This window comes from Cheilinus undulatus, linkage group 19, assembly GCF_018320785.1.
Source record: "Cheilinus undulatus linkage group 19, ASM1832078v1, whole genome shotgun sequence".
Classification (NCBI taxonomy): Eukaryota; Metazoa; Chordata; class Actinopteri; order Labriformes; family Labridae; genus Cheilinus; species Cheilinus undulatus.
In genome coordinates, this window is record NC_054883.1 from 7895002 (window position 1) to 7920302 (window position 25301).

The 25301-nt window shown below is 39.2% G+C and overlaps 1 protein-coding gene across 2 annotated transcripts in view; it reads left to right on the forward strand.

Annotated features, from left to right (window-relative positions):
* ankha (ANKH inorganic pyrophosphate transport regulator a) overlaps positions 1-25301 on the forward strand; it is a 38002-nt gene that overhangs the window by 10277 nt on the left and 2424 nt on the right. The window contains exons 1-11 of one of the 2 annotated variants that reach the window (XM_041814162.1): positions 5321-5858; positions 6935-7151; positions 7364-7482; positions 7707-7790; positions 7896-8066; positions 8180-8314; positions 11228-11320; positions 11418-11510; positions 19735-19864; positions 19998-20121; positions 20339-20438. In XM_041814162.1, coding sequence (XP_041670096.1) covers positions 5763-5858; positions 6935-7151; positions 7364-7482; positions 7707-7790; positions 7896-8066; positions 8180-8314; positions 11228-11320; positions 11418-11510; positions 19735-19864; positions 19998-20121; positions 20339-20438 — 1362 coding nt within the window. In that variant the 5' untranslated portion in view covers positions 5321-5762. Of the gene's footprint in view, positions 1-5320; positions 5859-6934; positions 7152-7363; positions 7483-7706; positions 7791-7895; positions 8067-8179; positions 8315-11227; positions 11321-11417; positions 11511-19734; positions 19865-19997; positions 20122-20338; positions 20439-25301 lie in introns of those variants that run through there. The other variant, XM_041814163.1, reaches the window with a different exon arrangement.

The following is a 25301-nucleotide window of genomic DNA, read 5'->3' on the forward strand; positions in this document are numbered from 1 at the left end:
TTCTTGCCAGTGATTGCAAATGTTGATGACAGTAGTTGCCACCAACACAAAGATGGCACAACTGGTTATTAGCTTTAGGGGGCAATTACTTTTTCACAGAGGACCAGGTAGGTTAAGATGCTTTTTTCCCTTAATAAATGAAATAATCATTTAAAAAGCTGCATTTTGCATAGTCTCAGATTATCTTTGCCTAATAATAAAATATATTTGATGATCTGAAACATTTAGGTGTAACGAATATGCAAAAAGGAGAAAGAAATTAAGAGAGGGGCGAAGGATTTTTCACAGCACTGTATAGAATAAGTGCCATTATGATAGTAATAAGATGGTCATTCAAGCTTAATTTTACCACCATTGTTAAACATATTTTACTCTATAAAAGATGTATAATAACAGCAAAAAGGGGTATTCAATCTTAATGCATTCATGTAAATCCATACATATTATTCATCCTTTAGTTAAAGCTTATACTAAATATTATATCATTGATAATGGGGCTGCACTATGCTGGGACTTGGGTTAGGAAGCAGAAGTTCACTGGTTCTTGCCACTGATCACCTCCTATGAACTGCTGAGGTGCCGTGCATGTTTCTTTCCCAGCATTCACAGTGCAGAGTCCCTGAAAAAGGCACCACTTGGGTGCTGGTTTGGCTCAGCTGGGAGAGTGGACGCCCATGTGCAGAGGCTAGATTCCTCAATCCACTTGTCCCAGGGTCGACACCTGGTGTCTTTATGTTTGGTGCATGCTTTCCGCCATTCTCTCCCCTCTTGTTTCCTGCCCCAAAATAATCTTGAAAAAAAAAAACTCTACTTAAAGGTTGGACTCTCACTATGAACATTATTTACACAGCAGGAGTTAAAATAACCCCTGCTGGATGAATCTGATAGAGCATGCTCAAGGCTGGATGCGTGAAACTGATGTCCCCCCAGTCAGCCACTAGAGGGCATGCTTAGCAACTAGAAAATCACTTTTCTCATTCATTCAGATAATGCAAATTAAATCCTACTCATTCAGTGCTACAAAATCCAGCAAATACTATATAAACATGATTTTTTTTAGATTTGTTTGTATGGTTATAGACAGAACAAAGCATAATGAAAGCTTTTTAAAAATAGCTGCTTCATTCAGATCCAAACATAAAAAAAGTTTCCTACTAAAATGCACAATATTTAAACCACACAGAGTTGTCTGAGGGTTTTAGTTAACTGGGGAACTTGTAAACACTTGTCCAAGTCAGGAAAATGACACCAAAATTGAACATTTTCATGCCAATTCCAGTGATCTTATCCAAAAATGCCACCTCCTGAAGCCACAGCAAGAACAAACAACACATTGAATTATATTATGTAAAAACTACGCAACACATGCATAAATCTTATAACTGAGAAAAATCATCTGTGGTTTTTAATGTTGCAACATACATTGGTTCAGTTTTTATGCAAACCTCAACTCCAAAAAACATTGAATAGTGGGATTTTTCAATCTATATTTAACCCATAGAGGTCAAGAGCAATATAAACCACTCAGAAAATGCATACCATGCTTATGTTTGGTATCATTTTTTTTTCAATACCACCTCAACTTTATGAAATGAGAACTATATATTGTTTTAGTTTAACTTATTATATTAGATACAGGATCTCCAAAAAACACAACCCCCCCAAAAAATTGATTTTTAAAAATCCAGTGCCAGTCCTGTACAGTATGGCCCACTGCCCCCTATGTGTAAAATTATTTTTTATATCAAATTCAAAACACGCTTTTCACACGAAGTGGTTGCAATGCAAAATGTGGCTTTGTTTTCATGCTGTCATGTGACAAAAGTCGCAAATGATGAAATCATGCCAGCGGGATAGTGGATCCTAAGGGTTAACTGATTGTTTATTAATAGATCAAGTATTTATTTAATTGAATTTAGCACAGACACAAGATAAATTAATGTCCAGACTGATATTGTTTTTTAGATATATGCACATTCTGAGTTTAATGCCTGCATCACTTCCAAAAAGTTGGGATGGGGCCAGAAAAGGTCCTGCTTTTTTGGAATCGGGGTTTATATAAGGCTTCTACTTTAGCTTTGTTGTCCCGCATCACACCCACTAAAATGAGCTGTAACACACACAATTGGATAAATGTTGCACTAAACACACTTCTGGACCTGGTAAAAAACACCTTGTTAAATTTGACTGTAAACTATCAAAAGAAAACCACCTCTGTTTGTGAGCTGTTAGCAGTAGGTGTAGTAAAAAAAAATTGAGTTCTATTGTGGCTTTGACTCCCAGAGTGTCCTTGCAGGTATCCAGGCCGTTTAGTAAACATCTGACTTTGGTTACAGCTGCCAGTGAGAAGCATGTCTGCTAGTAAAAGGCTGAGTCAACTGTTAAAATCACTACAGAAGCTCCCTTGGGCACCAGGCGAGTACACAAACAACTCACTGAACATTAGTCAGACTTTACTCACAGAGCTGCAATGCTACAACACGGGCATGTCTCCATCTCACAGTAACTGTAAACAGAATGTCTGTTACCTGGATGTGGGTGAAAGGGCAAAAATTTACTCTCTATTATGCAGTCTACCTGTTTGGATTCCTTGTTTTGATGGCCTGGAGTTGATTCCCAGTCTGTCACTTACTGTGATTCATTTACACTGAATTCATATCATATCTGAAGTAGTTTTTTCTTTGTACAACATAGTACTGTAACTATTATTCTTCTTAAACCTACATAATATATTCTATACTTACAGCTGCAATACCTTCAGTATATTTATACTGTGCATATCATAGCTGCTTATCATCTCATATCATCTCACCAGTAAGAGAGATGTGGAGTAATCTGGAGATTGATATGTACACATGCATCCAAAGAATATAAACAATGACCCTCAGAATCACCTGCATGATGATCTGGATAAACTTAAGAAATTTAAACTGCAGTTATAAACAGGACATATGAGGAACTTGCTGCTTGTGCTGCCTGTAGAGATAGACGTGTTAAAATTATGAGATAAAACTTATATTTCCATCTGACGTGAATGTTTTAACACAGTAAGATCTGCTTGTAACAGCTACAGCTATTGTTTGCATTTTCAAACAGCTCTATGGGCTGGCACAATTAGTGATGATGTTAACATAAGTGTCTCCCGCAATCTAGCTTTAAAGGGGACATATTATGAAAAAAAAATCACTTTTTCAGGCTTTTCTAGCAAAAATATGTGCCCCTGGCCTGTTAATCCCCTCAAATACCAGAAAAATTCACATGCAAAAAAACTTTACTAGAGTGTTTTTCAGCAACAAAACTCCACAGGCATGTTTTGGGGACCTCTGAGACCAATATAAACTTGTCTTAAAAGGGTAAAATATGTCCCCTTTAATGTCTGGAAGACATACACTCAGCAAACTACATTAAGATAACTATGATCTAAATACAGCCCTGCTTAACATGGTGAGAGCTGCTCGTCTCCTGAAAGACTTTGATAGGGGTCTTAGTGGGCACTGGGACATTGAAAGAAGATGTTGGCATTTTATGGTCTCTACAATGATGTGATCACTTCTTATTAAATTCTCTGTAACTGATAAGGGATGTATTAAACTGTTTCCACTATGTTTGCCATTATCTATGAATACAGTTAGATTCTTTATGGTGTAAATTAACAGCATTATTGTATTTCCAGTATTTACCATGCATGTGCGTTGTTTGAAATAATTAAATGTCCACCTTTAATACCTGCCCTGATAAAGGCAGGTTAATTTAATAGACTTAAATAAATAAAGGCCAGGGATGTTAATGAGAATTTCACTGTTATCACAAAACTAAAACAGTTTGACAGCATATTCATAAGAAGAAGTTGACCTTCTCATTTTTGTATTTTATGTGATTATTCTTATTAGAAACATCTGTTGTTTGTTTTATTTGATTTAAGCCAAGGTTACAATAGTTTTGGATAATTTATTTGGTTTTATTTTAGTTTTGTTTTTTACTTTTTGAGTTTTAGTTTAGTTTTTAGTTTTTTACTGCTAGGTTTGCAAAAATGGTTTGTTTTGGTGTAGTTTTTATTAGTTTTGGTGTTGTTTTTATTATTATTATTATTATTATTATTTTGTGATATGGGATACTTGTCAGGGGGGAGAACCAAAGGACCAGAAAAACGTATACGTATACAGTGCCTATAGAAAGTATTCACTTCCTTAGGTGTTTACCCTTTCATTCATTTATAATTCAATCCTGGTAAATATAATTTGGCTTTTTTTCCCAATAATAAATCAAAAAAACCTTTTCCGTTCAAGGGGAAAACAAATTTCTACAAAGTAGTATTAATTAAATAAAATGTGTATCGTAAAATAAGTGACAGCTTAAATATTCCTTCCTCTCAAAGTGACTGGCCTAACTCAATAAAGGTCCAGCTAATTGGTGCTAGCAGTTTGGCAACTAGTGAAATGGGGATCAACTGTGTCTAATAATGTATCTAAAGTGATTGTAGTATAAAAACACCTGTGTCTATAAGGTCCAGGCACTAGTTAATCAGTATTCCTTGCCACCAGTACACCATGAAGACAAAAGAACATTCCAAGCAACTCAGAGAAAAGGTTACTGAAAAGTATAAGTCAGTGGATGGATACAAAAACATTCATGAAGAAATGGAAGGAATATGGCACATGTGTAAGACTTATCTGAGACCAATCCACACTGTGCTGTGATTGCAACCAAAGGTGCATGTATTAAATAATTTTATTTAATTAAAGCCTCAGTTTTAAGTGTAAAAGTTTCAGTTGACTAAAATAATTTTAACATTTTGGATTTAGTCTAACTTTGGCATAAGCATAAAATAAACCAAAGGAGTTGTAATGTCTTGGAGTTGTTTTTCCTATTTCGTCCACCAGGGGTCAGTCTTCCCCTTGCTCATGTGAAATAAGGGTTAATCTGGTAATCTTCAGTATAATTTATGTCCTCTGAGGAAAGGCAAAGAGAAAACAAACACAACTGAACGAAAGAATGTGTGGGAAATCTTTTAAGGAGAATATTTATGACATGTAGGGGTATTATGGATTATATAGTTGTTAAATCAAACTGAACATGTTTGTACCATGGGTTCAAATTTTCCCATTTTTTTGTTGACTTACGTGTACAAATATGTGTTAAAAGGGTATGTGGGTCTCTCCAGCATGACAATACACAGCCAGAACATTAGAACAGTGCGGTTCCATTGTCCTGCTTCAATGTAAACACACATTGTGCAGCCCTGCGTGCTGTGAGAGTACAGGCAGTAAAAATAACAGCCAGGTTTAGACTCGGTGATGATGTCACGGTCGGGATGCCAGGCCCACGTGCGGCAGCAGTTGGTTCCAGCCTCGGGGAGTGTCGACAACAACCGGACTGCGTAGCACAGGCGCAGTCAGATGCGGAGCTAAAAAAACTAATCCTACCTTTTTGGGATTATCTCTTTTATCCATATCTGTACCGGCGACACAGCGGGGCGCTTCTTCTCTTGAATTCGGCGCTGTTTGATGTCACCTTGCGTCTCCCCCCACCCCCTTGATGATGGTTTGGGAGGAAGATGCGCCGGTCTGAAATTTCCGTTGACCTTCTCCTCAGCTCGGCAGCATCGAAGCATTGTGAAGCGCCACCGCTGCTCCTCCTAACCTCCTTTATCACGCTAGAAACACAGGTGCTCCACCGTCTTTCTAGCTGCTAATCTTTGATTTTCCGTTCAATCAATCAAGACCGAGGCAGATGCCCCTCGCTCTGTCATCCCGGCTTGTACTATGGTGGAGTTTCCATCTCTCAGTCCTTACTGGCCTCTCCTCCGCTTTCTGGTGCCTTTGGCTATCACCAATGTTGCCATCGACCTCGGAGAACAGGTAACGTTTCTGTTTTGTGTGCGTGTTTTTCGCTGTAGTGTCAGTTCAATGACATAAACTCCAGACTGCAGCTTTATCTGAGCTAGCAGCGGCTAACGGCGTTAACGGTTTTATATTTAATTCCGCCTCTGTGGGAATTATGTTTCAGTGAGTCTACTGCTGCTGCTGCCACTGAGCATCATCAATATTTAAGCTCTAGAAACCCCCGGCACAGTTTCTTAACACTGACACTGAATATACGACCTTATTTTTAACACTGAAAGACGGCTGGTTGTGTTCAAGCTAGAGCTAGCTTAGCTGACAGAGGCTTAGTGAAGGTATCCATTAGGGTTTTATATACATTATTTAGGGGGTGCGTGGACACTTCACGCGCAGAGGAAAGGGCCCTTGTTTATTTTGTGGAAATGTTATCTGTCATCACATAAATCGAGCTTAAGTGCTTTTAACTCTATTTATTCGCCAAGCCTTTTCATTACAAACACTACATTACCCCTCTGTGACATGTTTGTCTTTTGTTTAATCAGTAAATCTGAGTCAAGGCCTGTTTGGACATGATGGCGTATCATGAAACCGGCTTTTTCTGACTCTTTTATCGTCATATTTCCTTGCTTGGACATTTCCTGTCCTCTGTCAGACACATGACTACAGCGGTGGCTGCCCTCTCCCATGAGGCACTTGGTAGATAGTGTGTGAGTGAAAAAACCACACATTGTGACTTGGAGATGTTAGGATTAAGCTTATGTAATGACTGTTAGCTGGTATAAATAGCACACAGTCCTGCAAAGGAAAAGGACAGCTGTTGTAGTTGTTCTTAAGGTAAACTCAATGGAAATTAATCAGTGTTATGAGTGCTTCCCATGCAAATATTGCAGCCTCAGCTCATTAGCCAAAGGTCTCTTTTTATTGTGCCTGTGTATTCATTTTTTATATGCAGCTAAAGTGGAAAAGCACCTGCCATCTAGTCAGAGATAAAGTAAGGCTAAGTCACTGTCATGTGAGCTTGTCATGCTGCCACGATGACCTCCTCTTCCCCTTTCATGCGTGCCACCTCACCCACTCCTTGATTTCTTTTCCAGGCCCTCAACAGGGGCATAGCCACAGTTAAAGAGGATGCAGTGGAAATGCTGGCCAGCTATGGCTTGGCTTACTCCCTGATGAAGTTCTTCACCGGACCCATGAGCGACTTCAAGAATGTGGGTTTGGTGTTTGTCAACAGCAAGAGGGATCGGAGGAAGGCGGTGTTCTGCATGGCGACGGCCGGGGCCATCGCGTTCGTGCTTCATATCTTGATAGGTGTGTGTTTAAGAGTTTGTTTGTGTATGCATGATGAGATGCTGTGCTTAAACCACATCCTGGTATTTGCGGCAAAACTAGAATTTCATTGTTGTTGCACCCTCTGACAGCTTTTTCTGAGATAATCAAAACTTCTGCTGCACAAAACAACAAAGTAATCCAGAAATTATCCTCTTCACCTCCTCTCACCCATGGGTTCCTCTTTTTTACAGCATACACAGATTTAGGATACTACATTATTAATAAGCTCCACCATGTGGATGAATCTGTGGGCCAGAAGACAAGAAAGGCTTTCTTATACCTGGCTGCATTCCCTGTGTTGGATGCCATGGTGAGTTTACAGTACATCAGGATTATTCTACATGAGAAGTTTTAAATGCAAGCATGGATTTAAACACACCTGGCCTAGAAATAGCACATTTTAAATCCTCTGACCATGCAAGGGAGAGTGCATTCCCTGCTTAGTGTAGCCTGTCATCCAGCTGCGGTTGAGAAAACGGCCAAAATAGAGCTTTTGTCTCGGGGTAACATCTCTGTTCATTGTTCTGTTTGAAGGCGTGGATTCATGCAGGGATACTTCTCAAGCACAAATACAGTGTCATAGTGGGCTCAGCCTCCATCTCTGATGTTGTGGCACAGGTAATTCAATCTATTCCCTCATGGTACCTGAACGCAGAGCTTGGATACATTTGGTTTGCAGCCTGTGATTTGTTTAAGAGTTTTTGTTTCGTTTCTTCCCTGCAGATTGTGTTCGTGGCCATTCTCCTTCATAGTAACTTAGAATGTGTGGAGCCTTTACTCATCCCAATCCTTTCCCTGTATATGGGTGCCTTGGTCCGTTTCAGCATTGTTGGTCTGGGTTACTATTGTAACATTCATGACAACATCCCAGACTCCAGTGGACTTGATGTGGGAGTAAGTGCTGGATTTTTAATGTTATAGTGTTAAATTGTGTCAAAGAAGCTCTAGAATAGTGCAAAATTTAGTCTAATCTGTGTGATTTATTGGTTGTGTTTACATTCCTGCAGGGTGATGCCACTATCAAAAAGATGCTGAGTTTCTGGTGGCCCCTGGCCCTCATCCTGGCCACTCAGCGCATCAGCCGACCTATCGTCAACCTCTTTGTTTCCCGCGACCTCAAAGGGACCTCTGATGCTACAGAGGTGGGTCCATCAGATATTTAAATCACCAGATCTGCAAAGAATTATTGTTTAATTCTTATAGGGACAAAATGTCATGCATACAGATGCCAAGAACAGTCCTGCTCAAAGTCATATTATTTAATGCTGTAACCCCAAAATCTCAAGTATTTTAACCCTTTTTCCAAGACAGCAAAGCACATATTCTCATGGTTACTAATAATTAAATAATATAAATTGTTTTTTTTTTTAAGAAAGAAAATAGAGTTGTCACATAAAATGAATTTTGTTTCCTAGAGATCAGGGATCACTTTTGAAGAGCTGGATAACAAGTGTCTGCATCAAAAGATCTGATTTGATCTGAAGCTGATTTAAGCCTTTATGTCATGATTTACAGGCAGATTCATAACTGAACGCTGACACAGTTTCCTACCAGGAAGCTATAAGGTGGAGGAAGCAAAACAAAACACCAGAGTTTCTGTTTTTCTCAGTTAGGATCTCAAAACCTGCTTTGTGTGACAGCAAACAGGCTGAGCAGCTTATGAGTTGTTTGAGAAATCACTTGTCCTACTTCTGTTTTTTTGAAGTATGACTGTACAATCTTGATCAGAGGTTGCACCGGCATAGAAGTCACAGTGAGTTTTTGGGCCTCTGCCTGGAGGAAATAAAGGATTAACTGTCATCCTGTGTGACGGCAAGTCCAAAACATGCAGCTCTTAAAGTGCCATCTCTTTTTGCCGTAAAGAGTTTGCAACTAAGAAAGCTAATATGCATATATAAGCTTGCTGTGATCACTGTTAAATAGACAGACATAACCTGAGTCACTCTGCCTGCTTTCACTTGGTCACTTGTTGTCTGTGACCTAGGAGTCTTTTCAGCCAGTTGCTGTTTTATCAGTATACCCTCCTTTCTTTAAATGCAGAATAATTAACTAAGGATAAATGAAAAAATGCTAAAAATTGGAGCAGGCTTTTACAGTACACAATAAACAGGGGTAAATTTTCAATCTGGTCAGATGTCTTGTAGCGTTTGATGACAACACTTGAGGTCATGACAGTCTCAGCACTTTATACTTGTAAGATTGGTCACACCAGTATATAAGTATTAAAAGTGTGTCTTATGCACCAAATTTTATGGTACCTGTTCCTGTGCAGTGGGAGGAAACCAGATGTAACACTGAAAAGTCAGCCTTTTTCTCCTGACAGTATTTCAATTTTTTACTCAGCGACTTCTAACTTGATTGCTTTATGATGCACTGATTAATTCTTGGCTGTACTTGATCTAAAACTTTTAGCTTAAATATGTTATAAGGTTGTCAAAATGCTATTTAAGTTTGCTTCCATGGCATTCCTGATGCCTGTACTGTGTCATGAGTTAAACATACCTAGGTTATCTTTCATTGACCTGGCTTCCCTTACCCTAACAAAGGAAGTCTCCTTAAGCCATCACATGAAGCTGGTTAACTTGATAAGAAAACCTGCAGTTTCTATGAGTGCATTCACAAAAAATGGGCAGTATTTGCAGCACATGACTAATTGCAAGAAGAAGTCTGCCATCTGCAGATGCATACCTCTACAGACTTGGCACAAATTATGATATTAAGAAAATATGGATTTAAATACATACTTGAGACTAAAATCACACAGATGCAGGAAGTACTTGCACAAAAAACAACAGCCGAGTCAAAAAGAGCATATTAAGGTTTATATTATTAATCGTCATTATTGAAAAATAGATCTTAATATATAGCTCAAGTTTCTTCCCAGGAATTATTTTCTCATATGTGATGTGTCTGTCAGTTTAAGATGTAATATTTCATCTGCAGCCCTGATGGTATACAGAGTACAGGGCATGTAAAAATAAATATGAAAAACAACCTTGTAGGATGATAACTGTAAAGCATTGTAATATCTTTCAAGATCGCTTTTTCCAGCTTTCTGGTCTCTCTCCCTCCTCCCTTCTTAATAACGGCTCACAGACCTCCAGGATAAAGAGATCTGATTGGTCAAAAGGCAGTGTTTGATAAAGGTTGATCTCTTCTCCAGACTATGACATGCCCCTGTAGCAATATCCTCCTGTAGGAAGAGATCCACTGCTGTAATACTGAAAAGAGAGTAATACAGAGTTAACCTTGAAGTTACCTAGCTAACTGAAAATCCTGTTTCCCAGTAGAGGACCCTGATCTATGAAAAAATAACAAATAACAACAGGAAATTAGCTTTAATTTTTGGTTGACTCCTGGTTGAAATAACAGAGCTTCTTAACTTGCTGTCTCCAGATAAAGGCTTATAAAAAACTGCTTCCACAATGTTTCTGGCTTCTATCCATGTGTGATTAAGAAGAATTATGTAATTGTACTTACATTTATTGTTACTGTTATTAAAAAGCTGTCACAAATTACTTAATTTTAGGCTTTATCAAGAACATCAATAAGAGTGGCTTTACAAATATGTGCAGCCTGTGGACTAATTTTCCCTTAAGTTATTGCAGATGAACTGTCAGACGCTCACATACTCCCCTCTGGAGTGTTCTGGCTTACAGAGACCCCTCACTACTAGAGACAATACAAAGCTGTTTACCAGAATGAACTGGACATTATTGACAACACAGGCTGCCAGAGGTTTGGGTGATTCACAACGTTCATGTAGAGTTCAGGGCGTGATTACAGCGAGTGAAAACATTCGCACATGTCCCTACTGTTCCTGCGTAAAGCAGCACACTGGCTGTTGTTGTTTGGGGCACAATAACAAGCTACAGGCTGGTTTCCAATCATAAACTCGTGAAAATAAAAGAACAAGCCGCTGGCAATGGGAGAGATGTGTTGCTTTCATGTCTGCTATTGTTAGACACTTGTTATTACTTAAGCTGCATGGTATTTTCAACATTAAAATGGTTACGTACTGATGAATTAAAGCTGCCATGTCTTTGTCATTCCAGGCCGTGGCCGTCCTCACAGCCACATACCCTGTGGGTCACATGCCGTATGGCTGGTTAACTGAGCTCAGAGCAGTGTACCCAGCCTTCGACAAGGTAATACAGACTCCTCCTGATAGTTTCTCTGCTACAGTGAAAAAAGTTTATCCTAGATTGTTTTTTAAAGCCTCAAACATTTCTCTCTTACCAACAGAACAATCCCAGCAACAAGCTGAACGCTGGAACTCCTGTCAACAAATCTCATATTAAAAAGTTTACATTCTGCTGTCTAGCTCTGTCCCTCACGGTAAGATGCTGCATTTTGTAGTTTTTCTTTGCTTTTTACTCTCAGAAAATGTCATTAAAGGCTTACTAAACACACAAAATGCTATGATTATACTAAAAAAAGAAATGCATCAGTGCTGCTGGTAATGTTGAATAAATTATCAAAATTTATACAGATCAGCAGCTTTTGTGTTGAAATTGGCAATTGTTTTGAATCAACCACAAACTATGCAAGGGCAATGCTTTCATAGAAAACCTTGAACCACCTTATTTGATAAAATTCTGATTGAAAATAAAAAGGAATCTCTCTTTTCCATGTCACTGAGCCTCTCCACTCTTCTCTCATGCTCTGGCCCTTGCCAACTTGCAGCATTTTTCAAAATTATGCAATCTGCTGTGCATGGCTCAGCCATGAGGGTGAAGCAACCTTTAATTACAGCAGAAAAAAAAGGTGTGGTTGACGGTTGTTTTTGTGGTCTCTGTGCAAACAATCCTAAACTTCTGGCATGATTTCTTGATGAAAAGTTACAAAGGTTTAGTGCAGACATAAACTACTCAGAACCAGTTTAGTAATTACTTCGTTTTTGTTTTCTTATCTTTTAAATAAAGCTGCCAAAAGGTACTGGTTTGCAAATTTCATTTGTAGGGATTTGCTGCTTTTATTTTGCATACTTCATGAATTCAAGGACACATTACGTATTTGGACTGTTTTAGAATTGTATGCAGGTTTAACACTGCTATTGTTTCTGGAAAGCTGATGGTTAATGGTTTTCCTTGCCCCTTAGTAGAATAAGAGTTGAGTTTGGTTAAGCCATGCGGGGACACAGCAAGTTATAGTCAGGAAAATTCACACAGGAAAGTCGGCAAGGGATATTTTTATATCACATGGCCAGATTGTAACTATTTTGGTCAAGTGCACTGTCAAGATGCTTTATTTCCATGAATGGTGACAAGCTCTGTTTGCAAAGAAAATCATGGTTCAATCTTAATTCACATAAGGATGCTGCTTCATAATCTTCTCTGCTTTCCATTATGTCCTCACAGTTGGGTTTTTTTTTGACACTGAGAGTAAGGTTGTCAAAATTTTTGATGCTTTTATACTTTTTGATAACACAGTCTTCAAAGAATACAATATCCATTGTTTTTGCATTCTCTAGTACTGAAAGTGCCAACGTTTAAAAACCAAAAAAGAAGCATACAGTCATGCGCTTAAATTTTAGGCATGTAGGGTGTTGAGGATTCATCGCAGGTCCAATGTGCCACAACCCAGGGCTGTAAAGGGGGGGGGGGGGGCACAGCCACAGTCAGCTCTGCACATGTCCACACACGTCTGTCGCTCAGCAGCCAAGGTCAAGTTCAGCAGCACCTCTTTTGTCCGGGCCTTTTCACTCCTGGTGATAAAAGGCAGCCAGCACTTTTTGGGCATTGTGGAAACCCTACTACCCACCTGAATGGTATCCTAGGCTGTGCTTACTTGCCCCATCCACCCTGTGTGCCACCCCAAAGGTGCAGGCTTTGTTATATCAAAAGTTTATTTTCCCATACCTCTGGTAATATGCAAGGACATGCGGAGCACAACCTGGGCTTTGTCAATCCTCCTTCACACCTGATGGTGCTCTCAGGCAACTAACTCTTACTTACCTTTTTCTTTGATGGGTGCTGAAGACGTGCCTCTTTCTGCCCACTGTGCGCTTCTCTTAGGTCTCCTTCAGCCCTTCAGCATTGAGTCCCTTAAAGGGGACATATTATGCAAACATCACATTTTCAGGCTTTTCTAGCAAAAATATGTGCCCCTGGCCTATCTTCAGTCTCCCCAAGAATCAGAAAAATCTATTCCCTCCCCTTTTATCTTTCTCCAGCTTTCAGAAAATTTGTGCTGAAACAAGCCGTTCTCAGATTTTCCCCTCATGATGTCATGTGGGGAGTTAGCACCTCCCCCAGGTTTGGTTGACCCTCCCCACTTGGAAGAAAGTTACACCCTCCTCTCCTGATCTTCCTCTCAGCTGCTAGCTGAGAGGAAGATCAGGAGAGCCACATCCATTAAGTCACGTCCATTTCCTTAGAGGGGCGGAATCAGACAGATCAGTAACATTTAAAACCACAGACACAGAAACAGCTCATTCTGAGCAGGGCTGAAACAGAAGGGTTTTTAGACATGCAAAAAATCCAATACTGGAGAGTTTTATTTTCCAGCAACAAACTTCCCATGCATGTTTTGGGGACCTCTGAGACCAATATAAACTTGTCTTAAAAGAGTAAAATATGTCCCCTTTAAAAGGAAACCTGCGTGATCAGACCAGTTCATCTTGTTTGAAAGATATTTGTATCTCTCATATACATATTGAATGAAAAAACTCACTGGATATCTGCATATTGAGTAATTTGAGTTTATAAATTCACTGGGAGGCTGCCATGTTTTGGTCCAGCCCTGTGATGTCACAGTTCTGAAGCACTCCTCGCCATTCCTATGAAGTAACCTGTTTCAGACTGGCAGCCAGTGTTATGGCTGCATCTCAGAAACGCAGCACGTCTCACGCACCGAGAATTTTAAAATTTGATGTCTAATCTATTTTTTTTATTTGCACCATGAGCAGTTATCTGTCCTTCTAGAAAGGAAAATTATGAAAACAGATCCATATTTACCTCTTGTAGCTAATATTTACGTCCACATCGGTAGAATATGTTTGAAATCCATTTCTTGATGAACCAGATGAAGGCCACGAGCTAAAATGCATCTGTTTGATATAGTTGTTCCCCGAACGTCTACTCTTTATGAAGCTTTCTGCTTCCACACAGTTCAGGTAAAGATAAACACAGAACGAACGCACTTCTGGTTTGCGCTTTTCAAAGTAAAACTCCACTTTAGCATTTCTTTGGAGAAACTCCGTATACACTGCTTTTATTTTGAAAAGCTCCCAGCACGCTTCCACTATACACTGAATCCAGTCTCTTGTAGGGAGTTTTATTGAGGTAAAATGCAGGAGGAATGACAGAGCTCTGACAGCAGGGAGACAAAACCAACACACAGCAAACTCGTGTCTGGTATGAACGCTAATACGGCAGCAACAGCTGAAAGCAGAAAAACTGTTTGAAAAACAACGGCGAAGATCGCTGCGGAACTGTGACGTCACACGGACCAAAACATGGTGGCCTCCTGGTGAGTTTATGAGCTCAAATTTTCTCAAAATGCAGATATCTGGGATATTTAGTGAGTTTTTTTAGTTCAATATACATTTGAAAGATACAAATATCTATCCAACAAGATGAACTTGTCTGATCATGCAGGGTTCATTTTAATGCTAGTGTCTGTTACAAACAGATAAAGAGCAGAGATAACAATGTCTCTTTGTCCCTGAAAGTTTTACTTTACATCCTGACATGCGTGCTGTTAACTGCTTCACAGCCCTGCACCAACACAGACAGCAATAAAATGACTGAAATATGAATAAAAGAAACTACAGATAACAGAATCACAGCATACATGATATTGTTTAATTTCAGCCCGTACCATATCAAAATTCTGGGTTATTAAGTGGGTTAAATTTTGAGTTACTAAGTCACTGTGTCATTCAGACACTTTGTAGTTGACACAGTACATACAGCACAAGTATTCATTTTCATAATAGGCCCTCCAGCATTTGCAGAGCATTAGTTTACAGACTAAGGTGTCCTTCATTTAGGCTTGACTTCTCCAACTAGGTGTCATTTTACTTACCGTGCTGCCTACAGTAACCTCAAATGAGAAATAAGCAACTTTAAATAAAGCTGTGCGTTAACCTTTAAAAGAAGAAACAAAAACACCAACATGCAGAAAAATCCTAAAACAGTGTTTCCCTTTTTTCAGATCTGGTGGCATCACAGATTTAAAGATACTGTATGTGGGTCAGGGTTCAGCTCCAACACTGACACAACCAGTTCAGTGTTAAGCAGAAACATGTTTAACATATTTTTTGCATGGCTTGCCGAAGGCAATGCTGTCAAAAGTATCACAGTAAATCTCCAAAACAGACTGTTTTGTCAGAGACAAAGGTAGAATTAAGGGAAACGGTAAATGTGTGCAGTTTTATGGGGATTTACGACATAGTCAGAGGTGTACTGAATGTACTTTTCCTATGCCATCCTGTTGTGGTTTCAAGTTGCAGAGAGAGGGAGACACATTAGGGTGGAATTTGTGAAGAGGCTAAGGGGCTTTTGTGTCCCCCCAACACTCCCACCCATGCTTTAAGAGCTTAATAAAACAGGCATTCACATAAAACATATCAGTTAACACATTCCTAAAGCCCCATGCAGGTGTACTTTTCTGCTAGGTAATGAGTACTGCAGTCACATTATGTACACTGCTCCTGCAGAGGGCTTTTTTGTTTTTCAGCAGAATATTATGATAACAGAACAGGACAATCCAGTCTCTATGATCAGATTGGCTTTCCATTTAATGTTAATTTAACAAAGTGAAATTGATCTTTGTTATGTAAGGGGGGCGTTTGCCCGAGTTCGTTTTCTTAACAGGCTGAGTAAGAAAAACAGGAAGTTTGTGGCCACGGTTGGTTCTAATGGGAGGAGGAGGAGGAGGAGGAGGAGACTGGCACACCAGATGTGGATCCTGGAGCTCTAAACATGTATGTCAGGGTGTGTGCTCAGCTCAGCACAACAGACAGATAGGTATGGCCTGCAGAGGTGTTGAAAACGCATGCTGACAGACATCATGTAAGGACTTGTTCTGATTGCACATGAAGGAAAGAAAACAGCAGGGAAAGTTGACAAAGTATGGTCGAGAAAGCAGCTCTGCAATGTTGTGTGAGAAAAAAAGTCCTCCTACGAAAATACACTGGATGTTAAAGCAGTGAGTGTACATGTGTCACTTTGTTTAGAAAAACCACAGCTGAGTCAGGGGAGACGGCGGTCCTGCTACAGCCACACGAATTAGCTATTATGGACTCCAGTCTTACTCAAGTAATCATAGATGGTGAGGTGATACAAAATGAAATCATCACTTACAGGTAATCTGTTCCTGTATTCTGGTTCAGGGGATCAACAGCCACAAAACCACATCAAACGCTTTCTCACTGTTTTTAATTTCCTTTAACATGTGTGATTCTTTAAGATGAGCGAGACTGTAAAATGTTTATGGAACTGCTCAGGGCGATTTAGTTTGTTTTGCGCTCCAAAGGTAATATAGCGTGTGTTTCATCTCATCCTCTCTCCTTCCCCTATTTTCTCACACAAAAGAATATGACTTCAAATTAGCCGCATAAATATTTTCGATATGTAATTTGTAGGCAGCTTGTGTCCAGACAATTGAGCCTCAGAGAAGAAGTCCTGTAATCATATGACCTGCTGCTTTTGGCTGGTTGAAACCTAGATATGCTGGCACATTTGGACAACATTCAGAGATGTAACTGCACACTGCAGAAAAGTCAGCATTTTGCTTTCTGTAGCAGAAAATAAAATGCAGAGTGATCATTATTTGCTCATCTTAAGTTAATGTACAGTCAATAAAGATGCTGGATTTCTTGGAAACATTGAGAAACTTGAGGGTTGTGTTCCATCATCCATTCTGAGATGTAACAAGTGGACTAAAATCTCACTGTGATGCTACAGCTGTATGTAGAGCAGGGTATCATCAGCATAGCATTGTTTGAAAAAACTATTTTAGTCGATAATCAGACCCTGGACAGCATTAAACTCTGAGGGGAAAAAGGGGGACCAAGTACCGATCCTTGTGGTGGTGCCCCACTGAAAAGGTCAGGCTTGAGTTTGTCCCTTGCCATACCACTCTGACTGGCTCATGTGAGGCCTAATGTGTATGATACAGGACTTGAGCTAGGCAGTGCAGTACTCTAGTCCTTGTATTCACAAATAACCCTAAAATAAGAGGGCTCTCAATTTAGCTTAACATTTCGTAGCTTAGGAGTTATTTAGGAATATTCAAGTCTGAGTGAGGAAGTGATAAACAGGTTTTATCCATGTCAGGAAGTGTGGTTGACCTATTGCTAAATATGACTTGGCCTGCTGATTCTTACCTAACCAACCACATGGCTCTGTGGCCACAACAACCCAAACAGCACTGCCAACTTCAACTGACTTAGGCATGGTGTATATATGAAATTCAGGTGTTGACAGTGCTGATACATCTACCCTGCCATATTGCCCTAAATGAACCATACAACCCGAGTGGAACAGTAGATGAACAGCAAAAGCCAACATATCACCATGATTATCAAGAGGGCCCATCTCTTCACTGGTGTCTCATCAAGACAGGCTCATCTAGTGCTGCACATTTAATCCAATTCCAGTGTCAGGCTGTGGACTTGCATATTTGCATAGAAGGCTGCAATTAGTTTTCTATTATGTTGTACCTAAAAGAGTTACAAAAAATGTAGAAAGCTCTTTAAGTTTGCAATAGTGCCCCTATTGCACTTTGTAGACATGCTTTTATTTACAGTGTCGATGCAGAGGAATAAACCAGGCTTTTCTCCATCCCTCTGTCTTTCTGACATTGTCTCCTATGCTTGAGGAACTCTGGACTCTCAAAAGTTATCACTATTCCTGACAGTTTTTCACCTTAGGATCTCTCTTGAGGGTTAACATGCTTTCTGGATAGCGTTTATTTTTAGCAGGGTGTAGTCTTAACTTAAAGGTTAATTTCTTGGTAAATGGCAAGATTCTAGGATTTTTCACAGGAGTGTTTTTGTCACTGGGGAGCTGAACAGTTTGCAGTACTTAGTTGAGAATGGCTGTTAACTGTATAAAAAACAGACAAAATTTGATGGAAAGACAGTAGTAGTAGTAGTAGTAGTAGTAGAGCTTTTGTAGCAGAGTTGGGTTTATAATTGGACCGGGTTAACCTGAGATGTCCTGATACACTGGATGATACTGAAATGTGGAATCCTCTACAACCCAAATTCCAAAAAGTTGCACTGTGTAAAATGTAAATAAAAACAGAAAACAAGGATTTACCAATCTCATAAACCCATATTTTTTCACAATTCAACATGAGCAACATTTAAAATGTTGAAACTGAGACATTTGACCATTTTATGACAAAGCTTTATATCCTTTTGAATTTGGTGGCAGTAACACATCTCAAAACAGTAAGGACGGTGCCATGTTTACCACTGTAGAGCATCCCCTCTTTTAACAACAGTCTGTTAACATCTGGGGCGTGAGGAGACCAGTTGCTGGAGTTTTGGGATAGGAATGTTGTCCCATTCTTGTCAGATGTAGGATTCCAGCTGCTTAATAGTCCTGGGTCTTTGCTGGATTTTTCATTATATGATTCACCAATTTTTTTTATCATTGGTGAAAGGTCTCCATATTTTCTGAATCTTTTGAGGATATTATGTACTATAGATGGTAGGCTATTTCAAGTCTTCACAGTCTTATGTTGTGGTTAATTTTTCTGAAATTGTTCCACAATTTTTAGACACAGTTTTTGCATATAGGTAAACCTATGCCCATCAGAGACTCTGCCTCTCTAAAATGCTCCTTTCATACCCAGTACCCATGTTACTGACCTGTTCACAGTTAACCTGATTAGTTGCAAAATGCTCCTCCAGCTGTTTTTCATTGATGCCACTTACTTTTCCAGCCTTTTTTGACCTATCCCTACTTTTTTAGATGTATTGCTGTCATCAAATTTGTACTAAATGAGCTGATATTTTCCATGTTAAAATGTCTCAGTTTCAACATCTGATATGTTGTTTATGTTCAATTATGAATAAAATATGGCTTGCTTCTGAAGTGTGCTGGTCACTGTGGCCTACACATTTCCATTCATACAGATCCTTGGCACCAAGTGCCAGATAGCTGCTTTATTTTTGAATAAAGCTGAGACAACACCAGAGCGAGTGTGACTGAGTTAGCATGCAGTGTAGTGAGTCAGAGAAAAACACCTTTTATGGATCCTGAGGTCTCCTGGGGCTTTATCTAAGTGAATAGTGCTGAGAAACCATCTTTATACAATTTTATTTTTTATTCATACTTAGATGAGACATTTTTATACTGTTCAACACTCCCTGATATGCTTATCATACAGTAGAAGCTTTGGTGTTGCACGTGCCTTGGCAGCATTTGCCTGTAGAAACAATAACATTGTCTGTCATGTGTTTCATGTAAGCTTCAAAGGCCCTTATTCAATCCAAAAGCCCTTGAGTTAATGAACTAATGAAATCTAATGAGGCGTGCCGGTGACTATTGTGGTGCAGTGGACACAAAAATTAATTCTCTTTTGTTCATTTTGTGTCCAGCTTTGCTTTGTGGTGTTCTGGACGCCTCACGTATCGCAGAAGATCCTGGTTGATGTCATCGGAGTGGAGTACGCTTTTGCCGAGCTCTGTGTGGTCCCACTTAGAATTTTCTCCTTTTTTCCTCTGCCAGGTAAGACACGCGTTTGATGTTTTTTAAGCATCACTGTCCGGCTGCATTTTTCCTTCCTGCTGTGGCTTTAACCGGGGCATGGCCTCAGCAGTGGGGTGATGTTTCAAATTTGTGTGTATGTTTCTGTTTGCAGTGACTGTTCGGGCTCATTTGACCGGATGGCTCATGACCCTGAAAAAGACCTTTGTGCTGGCCCCCAGCTCGGTTCTCCGCATCATTGTCCTCATCACCAGTCTAGTTGTGCTGCCTTATATGGGGTAAGTCAACACTTACGAGAGCAGTGTCAGGGTCACAAAGGTCAGCACTGTTACTCACTCAGGCTTATGATATTACATACCGTATAGTGTTTGCTCTTGTATGTTTGTCTTTATTTTATTTCTGAAGCATTGAAAAAACACTCCAAAAACAGTTAGACATTAAAAAGATTAAAGAAACCAGCAGCTGAAATCTGCACATTACCCTTTTTTCTTTCAGGGTTCACGGGGCCACACTCGGGGTCGGATCCCTCCTGGCCGGCTTCATAGGGGAATCAACAATGGTTGCCATAGCAGCCTGCTATGTTTATCGACAACAGGTGAGCACACCTGGCTTGAGGTCATTACAGACATAAAAACACACTACATTCTATGCTTTCTGCAAATCCCAGCTGCAGCCATTTTACAGCAGGTGTGTCCTCTGTCATTATGATCACACTGTTGGTTGAAAAGGGCTGCAGCCACAGAAAACCCGTTATGAATACATGAAAGAAACAACTCTAAACCTTTATGAAGGACTGTTTTATATCTGCACAGCTAATTTTGTTATTTGATTGTGCTTTAAAGCCTTTTCACACATGTACCTCCGAATATTTTTAGAGAATAGGCCGGTTGCTTCTGTAGTCCTTCTGAATTATTTGTTTACATTGGCACCTCACAGAAGGAAGTGCTAGATAGGATGGGGGTTTCAGCCACTTGTGTTGACACATGTACCCCTCCTGAACAATGACAGGAAATTAGGAGTGCAGGGCTGTCATCGAAGGTGCACACAAAAGAAAAGAGTGTAAAGCAGCTGATATTGAACCAGATATTTCTCTATTTAGATTGTTTGCAGATGATCACATCATTGCAAAATACTCTAGATGGGGGTAAGGAAGAGATTTCTGCATAGAGAAGTGCTGGATTATCCAGATTCCATGTCAGTCATCAGGCGCATCCATCTTGCAAAGCTCCAGTCTAAAACGTTTGTGCCAGGTCTGAGAATGGACCTGACCAATCAGCGTCTTTTGAGGAGAATTAGGAAGTTGTTACAGTTGGGGTGTAGTTTTACTAGAAGCCGATAGTAATGGCTGCCTCCGTTGAAGTGTTGAGCTCAGATGTAGCTGTAGCATAGCAGATATAAGAACAAGGCTACATTTCTTTAACAAAGACAAGAGCAAGGAACTACACTGAAAGCTTGTCTTGGCAGAGGAGATGTTTTAGCGCTCCTCCTTTCCAGCCTCGGCATGAATTTTGTCCACCAACAAGCTCCACCACTCATAAACTATGACAGCACCTGCCTGTTGAGCTCAGTTTGCTACTGGAGCTATGTATGCCTACTAGCACATTTGTTCCTGTCTCTCTGATACACCTATAATGAATGTGAAAGACAGACCCTTTATTCAGTCACCTTTTGGGGTTTCTTTTTGTAAAGTCCTGCCCTCCTCAGTGCTTTTTTTTTGATCTGGCATGTCAGTCTAGGAAAAAGCTTCTTTCAAGTCCCTAAAGTAGTGACACAAAAAGGTGAAAAGTTTAAGAATCACACAGTGTGTGTTCCAAATCCCATACTACTTTATCAGGCAATAAAAGATAAATGGTAACCAGTGAGTACCAAGATTGCTCTCAGAGAAAGGGTGGCAGATGAGGATTGAAAACCTCAATCTAAATTCTGGAAGACCGAGCAATGACCACACTCAAGAATATAGTGACCCCTTAATGCAGTCATTTAATGTTGCTTTTAATCCAAGGTCTTCAACCTGGCCAGAGATAAAATAGCTGTAATCCTCTGTGGGAAAAATCACTTTTCTGTGAAAGTGCAGGGAGTATACCCAATCTATCTAGAAACTTTCTTTGAAATACCTGCTGCATGCAGGTCCATCTAGAACAGAGGTGTCAAACTCAAGGCCCGGGGGCCAAATCCAGCCATGGAACAATTAAATCTGGCCTGCAAGATTTGATCATATTTCTGTTATAACTGGCCCATTAGTCTGAGGTCTGCAGATTTCCTCAAGTATAAAAATGTAAACTTATCCTTATCCTGATTTAAGATATCATTGTTAAGTCATAAAATCTGAAAAAGTTAGTTGTAAAAATAATAAGATAAATGTCAAGAATGTGGGAAAAGAAATTAACTTGTGTTTTAATTTCATATTTTCAATTTTGCATCTCACACTTAAGACTCAAATTTAGGGTTTTGACTTTTTATTTTGTAATTTGAGCATTTCAACTCATATTGTTGACTTCTTATAAAATATTTTGAGCTTTCCGATTCATAATTTAAATTTTAAATCATAGTTTGACCTTTTTAACTTAATATTTTGTATTTTATGTCATATTTTCACCTCCTAACTTTGACTTCATAATCCCGTAGTTTTACCTTTTAGACTCACATTTTAAAAGTTTGAACCACATTTTAACTTTTTATTTCGTAATTACAAATTTCATTTTATATTTTGACCTTTTAACCCTTTACCTACTGAGTCTAAAAATGTCGATTTGGACATATTTTGTTATTATGGCTGTAAAATGGTCAGGAAATGCCCTAAGTCTGAGAGCTTTGGTCCCTTTTCCCAGGAGTACTTGAACTTGACTTTTCAACATCTGGGTAATGATTATTGCACATTATATGGAATCGTCAGCAGTTTAAAAGAAGAAAAACACAAAAACGGATTTGTTTTTCATGGCTTTTATGAGAAGAAATTTTCTTATTGCTCATGAAGTTTTGATTTGACATTTGAAATGTGAACCTATACATGTTTAGAACAATCACCAGTCATATTTTGAGTCCTGGACTCTGGCTGTGCAAAACACAGTGCAAAAGATAACTATATACATAGGCGACAATTAGTGCAAATAAAGGTAGAAAAATGCATTCTCAACATTCTCAAGTGACATATTGTTATTGTTATGACAGACACGTACAAATGCCACTATCAAATGCTATTTTTTGAAAATAAAACTCCACTCTGTTCAACATTACCGTAATATATATACCACACATCATATATTGCCTGAAAGCACAGATTCTCAGCTCTCTGTCAACGTTGGAATTTTTTAGATTGAGCAAACTTTCAAGGAGTTACAGTGTTGAGAATCCATGTAGCAGTTGCGTGATACTTCTCGTGTTTTGCTATGAATGCCCACGTCATATGGTTACAAGTACCATAATGAACCATGCATGTGCACATGCCCACACATCTCAGCTTTCCAACACAATTGGAATTTTTCTGATTGGACAAACTTTGACAAAGTTACAGTAATAATACTCTGGACATATAAAACACAGCACCGGCGCTGGGTCAGTAGGTAAAGGGTTAAACTCATCATTCTGAGATTCTTTCTAATATATGTGCCTTTAAAAAAACATTATTTACAATTTAATGTTGTGACCTTACTGAACTAATAAATTTACTTTTCTCAGATTGTGAGCCTTTAAACTAATCTTTTTAACTTTTTGATTTCAAAATAACTTTATTATTAGTGCTAAGTTTTATTTCGTATTTTATTCCTGGTGAAATGAGGTTGACAGTTTATGGTTAAATGTTGACCCTGTTAGGCCCTCAGGTTGGATGTAAATCCAGAATCCAGCCCCTGCTGTGACACTCCTGATCTAGAGGCAAGGCATGCTAACTTTTCTCCATTCCCAACAATTCCCAACCAGGGTTCTTACCTTCCTGCCCCCCATCTGAATTTCATGAGGGTTCACCTGGATTATGTGACTGCAAACAAGCGGTTGGCTCCTTTCACCTCGTGCCTCACACTTCTCTTACTCACATCCTCTCTGGGTGGAACTGGTGCATGAAGAAGAGACTGCTCCCTTTACATTTGGAAATAGATCAGATATTTAAACTGTCACTGCTATTTTAATCACTCATACTCTTAACGTTGGGGTGGAAGTATAAAAAAAAAAAAAAAAAAAAAAATGCAACCTGAGGGTGTTAACTTAGTTCCTGTCAAGTCCACGCCCAGCTGTTCTGTTGATGTTGTCTCTCTGTGTGCTCAAGTGTGCTAACATCATAATTGTTATCTAACCGACTCACACAATCTTTCCTCAAGAATGTCAAACATTTTCCAATGCTGTAGTCGTATTTTGCTAGTCTGGCTTGGACTGATGGCTATGCTGCTCAGTACTGCCCTTATGGTGGTGTATCTGGTCTGTGTCCGTCCTGCTACCAGAAAACAAGGAGAAACACAGATGAAATGAACACATGGTAATGTCTGTATGTGCATGCATGCATATCAGACATTGATAAATGAGCTTTAAGAAAAAAAACTGATATCATAGTAATGGCAGCAGAGTTGTCATAGCAAACAGGAAGTAGAGAAGAGTAAGAAGATGCTTCACAAAACTCCTTCCTGCCTGAGGGGAAATTTCTTAAATTGTACTCTTGCACGTACACATAGGTTCTGTCCCACTTCACATGGAAATTTTACTATGGAAAAATTCGAGGTAAAATTAGATAAGGGGGAAAAAAATCTGTTTAAGTTCACACATGTACATCACTCTGCAAATTTCAGAAAATGTTCAGGAAAGCTGTGTGTATGAAAACACTATAAAAGATAGATAAGGCATCATGAATTATATATTGCAAAGTTCTTTAATTTCTCTATTTACTCTCCAGTTGCCTCACTGATGGTCTGAGTTTATAATCTTTCCTCAGATTTACTTCAATTAAAATTTATAATGAAATCTTAAGATTTAAACCCCGTCTTTTCTCTTATGTTGTATATTTTACTCAAAAAATGTCATAATAAAAAAGAAACATTTCACAGTATGATCTCTTAGAGCTCTTGTAAGGAGCTTTTGTGAAACAGATTGAAATTACTATGGATAAGTCTTAATGACTTACAAGACTAAGCACTATCAGCATAAAGAGATTATTTTTGTGTAGTTATTTTTGATGCTGGAAACTGCTGCCACAGGGTAGATGTCAGGTGACAGCACTAACAGCAATGTGTTCAAACCACCTCCTATTTCTCTTCTTGAACTTTTTTCAGGCAAAGATTTTCTGTAGGACAAAGACTTTTTCTGTTTAAAGACTCCAGGTTTTTGTTTTTTTGTTTGTTTTTTAAATCCAGTTTAAAGATGTGCAGGAATAAATGTCAGCGATTAGGTGCTGCTTTCTCCACAGGGGGCGCCAAAATCAACACTAACCAACCACATCAGAGCGCCCAAGGTCCCACAGTGATGTTTGGACATTTTT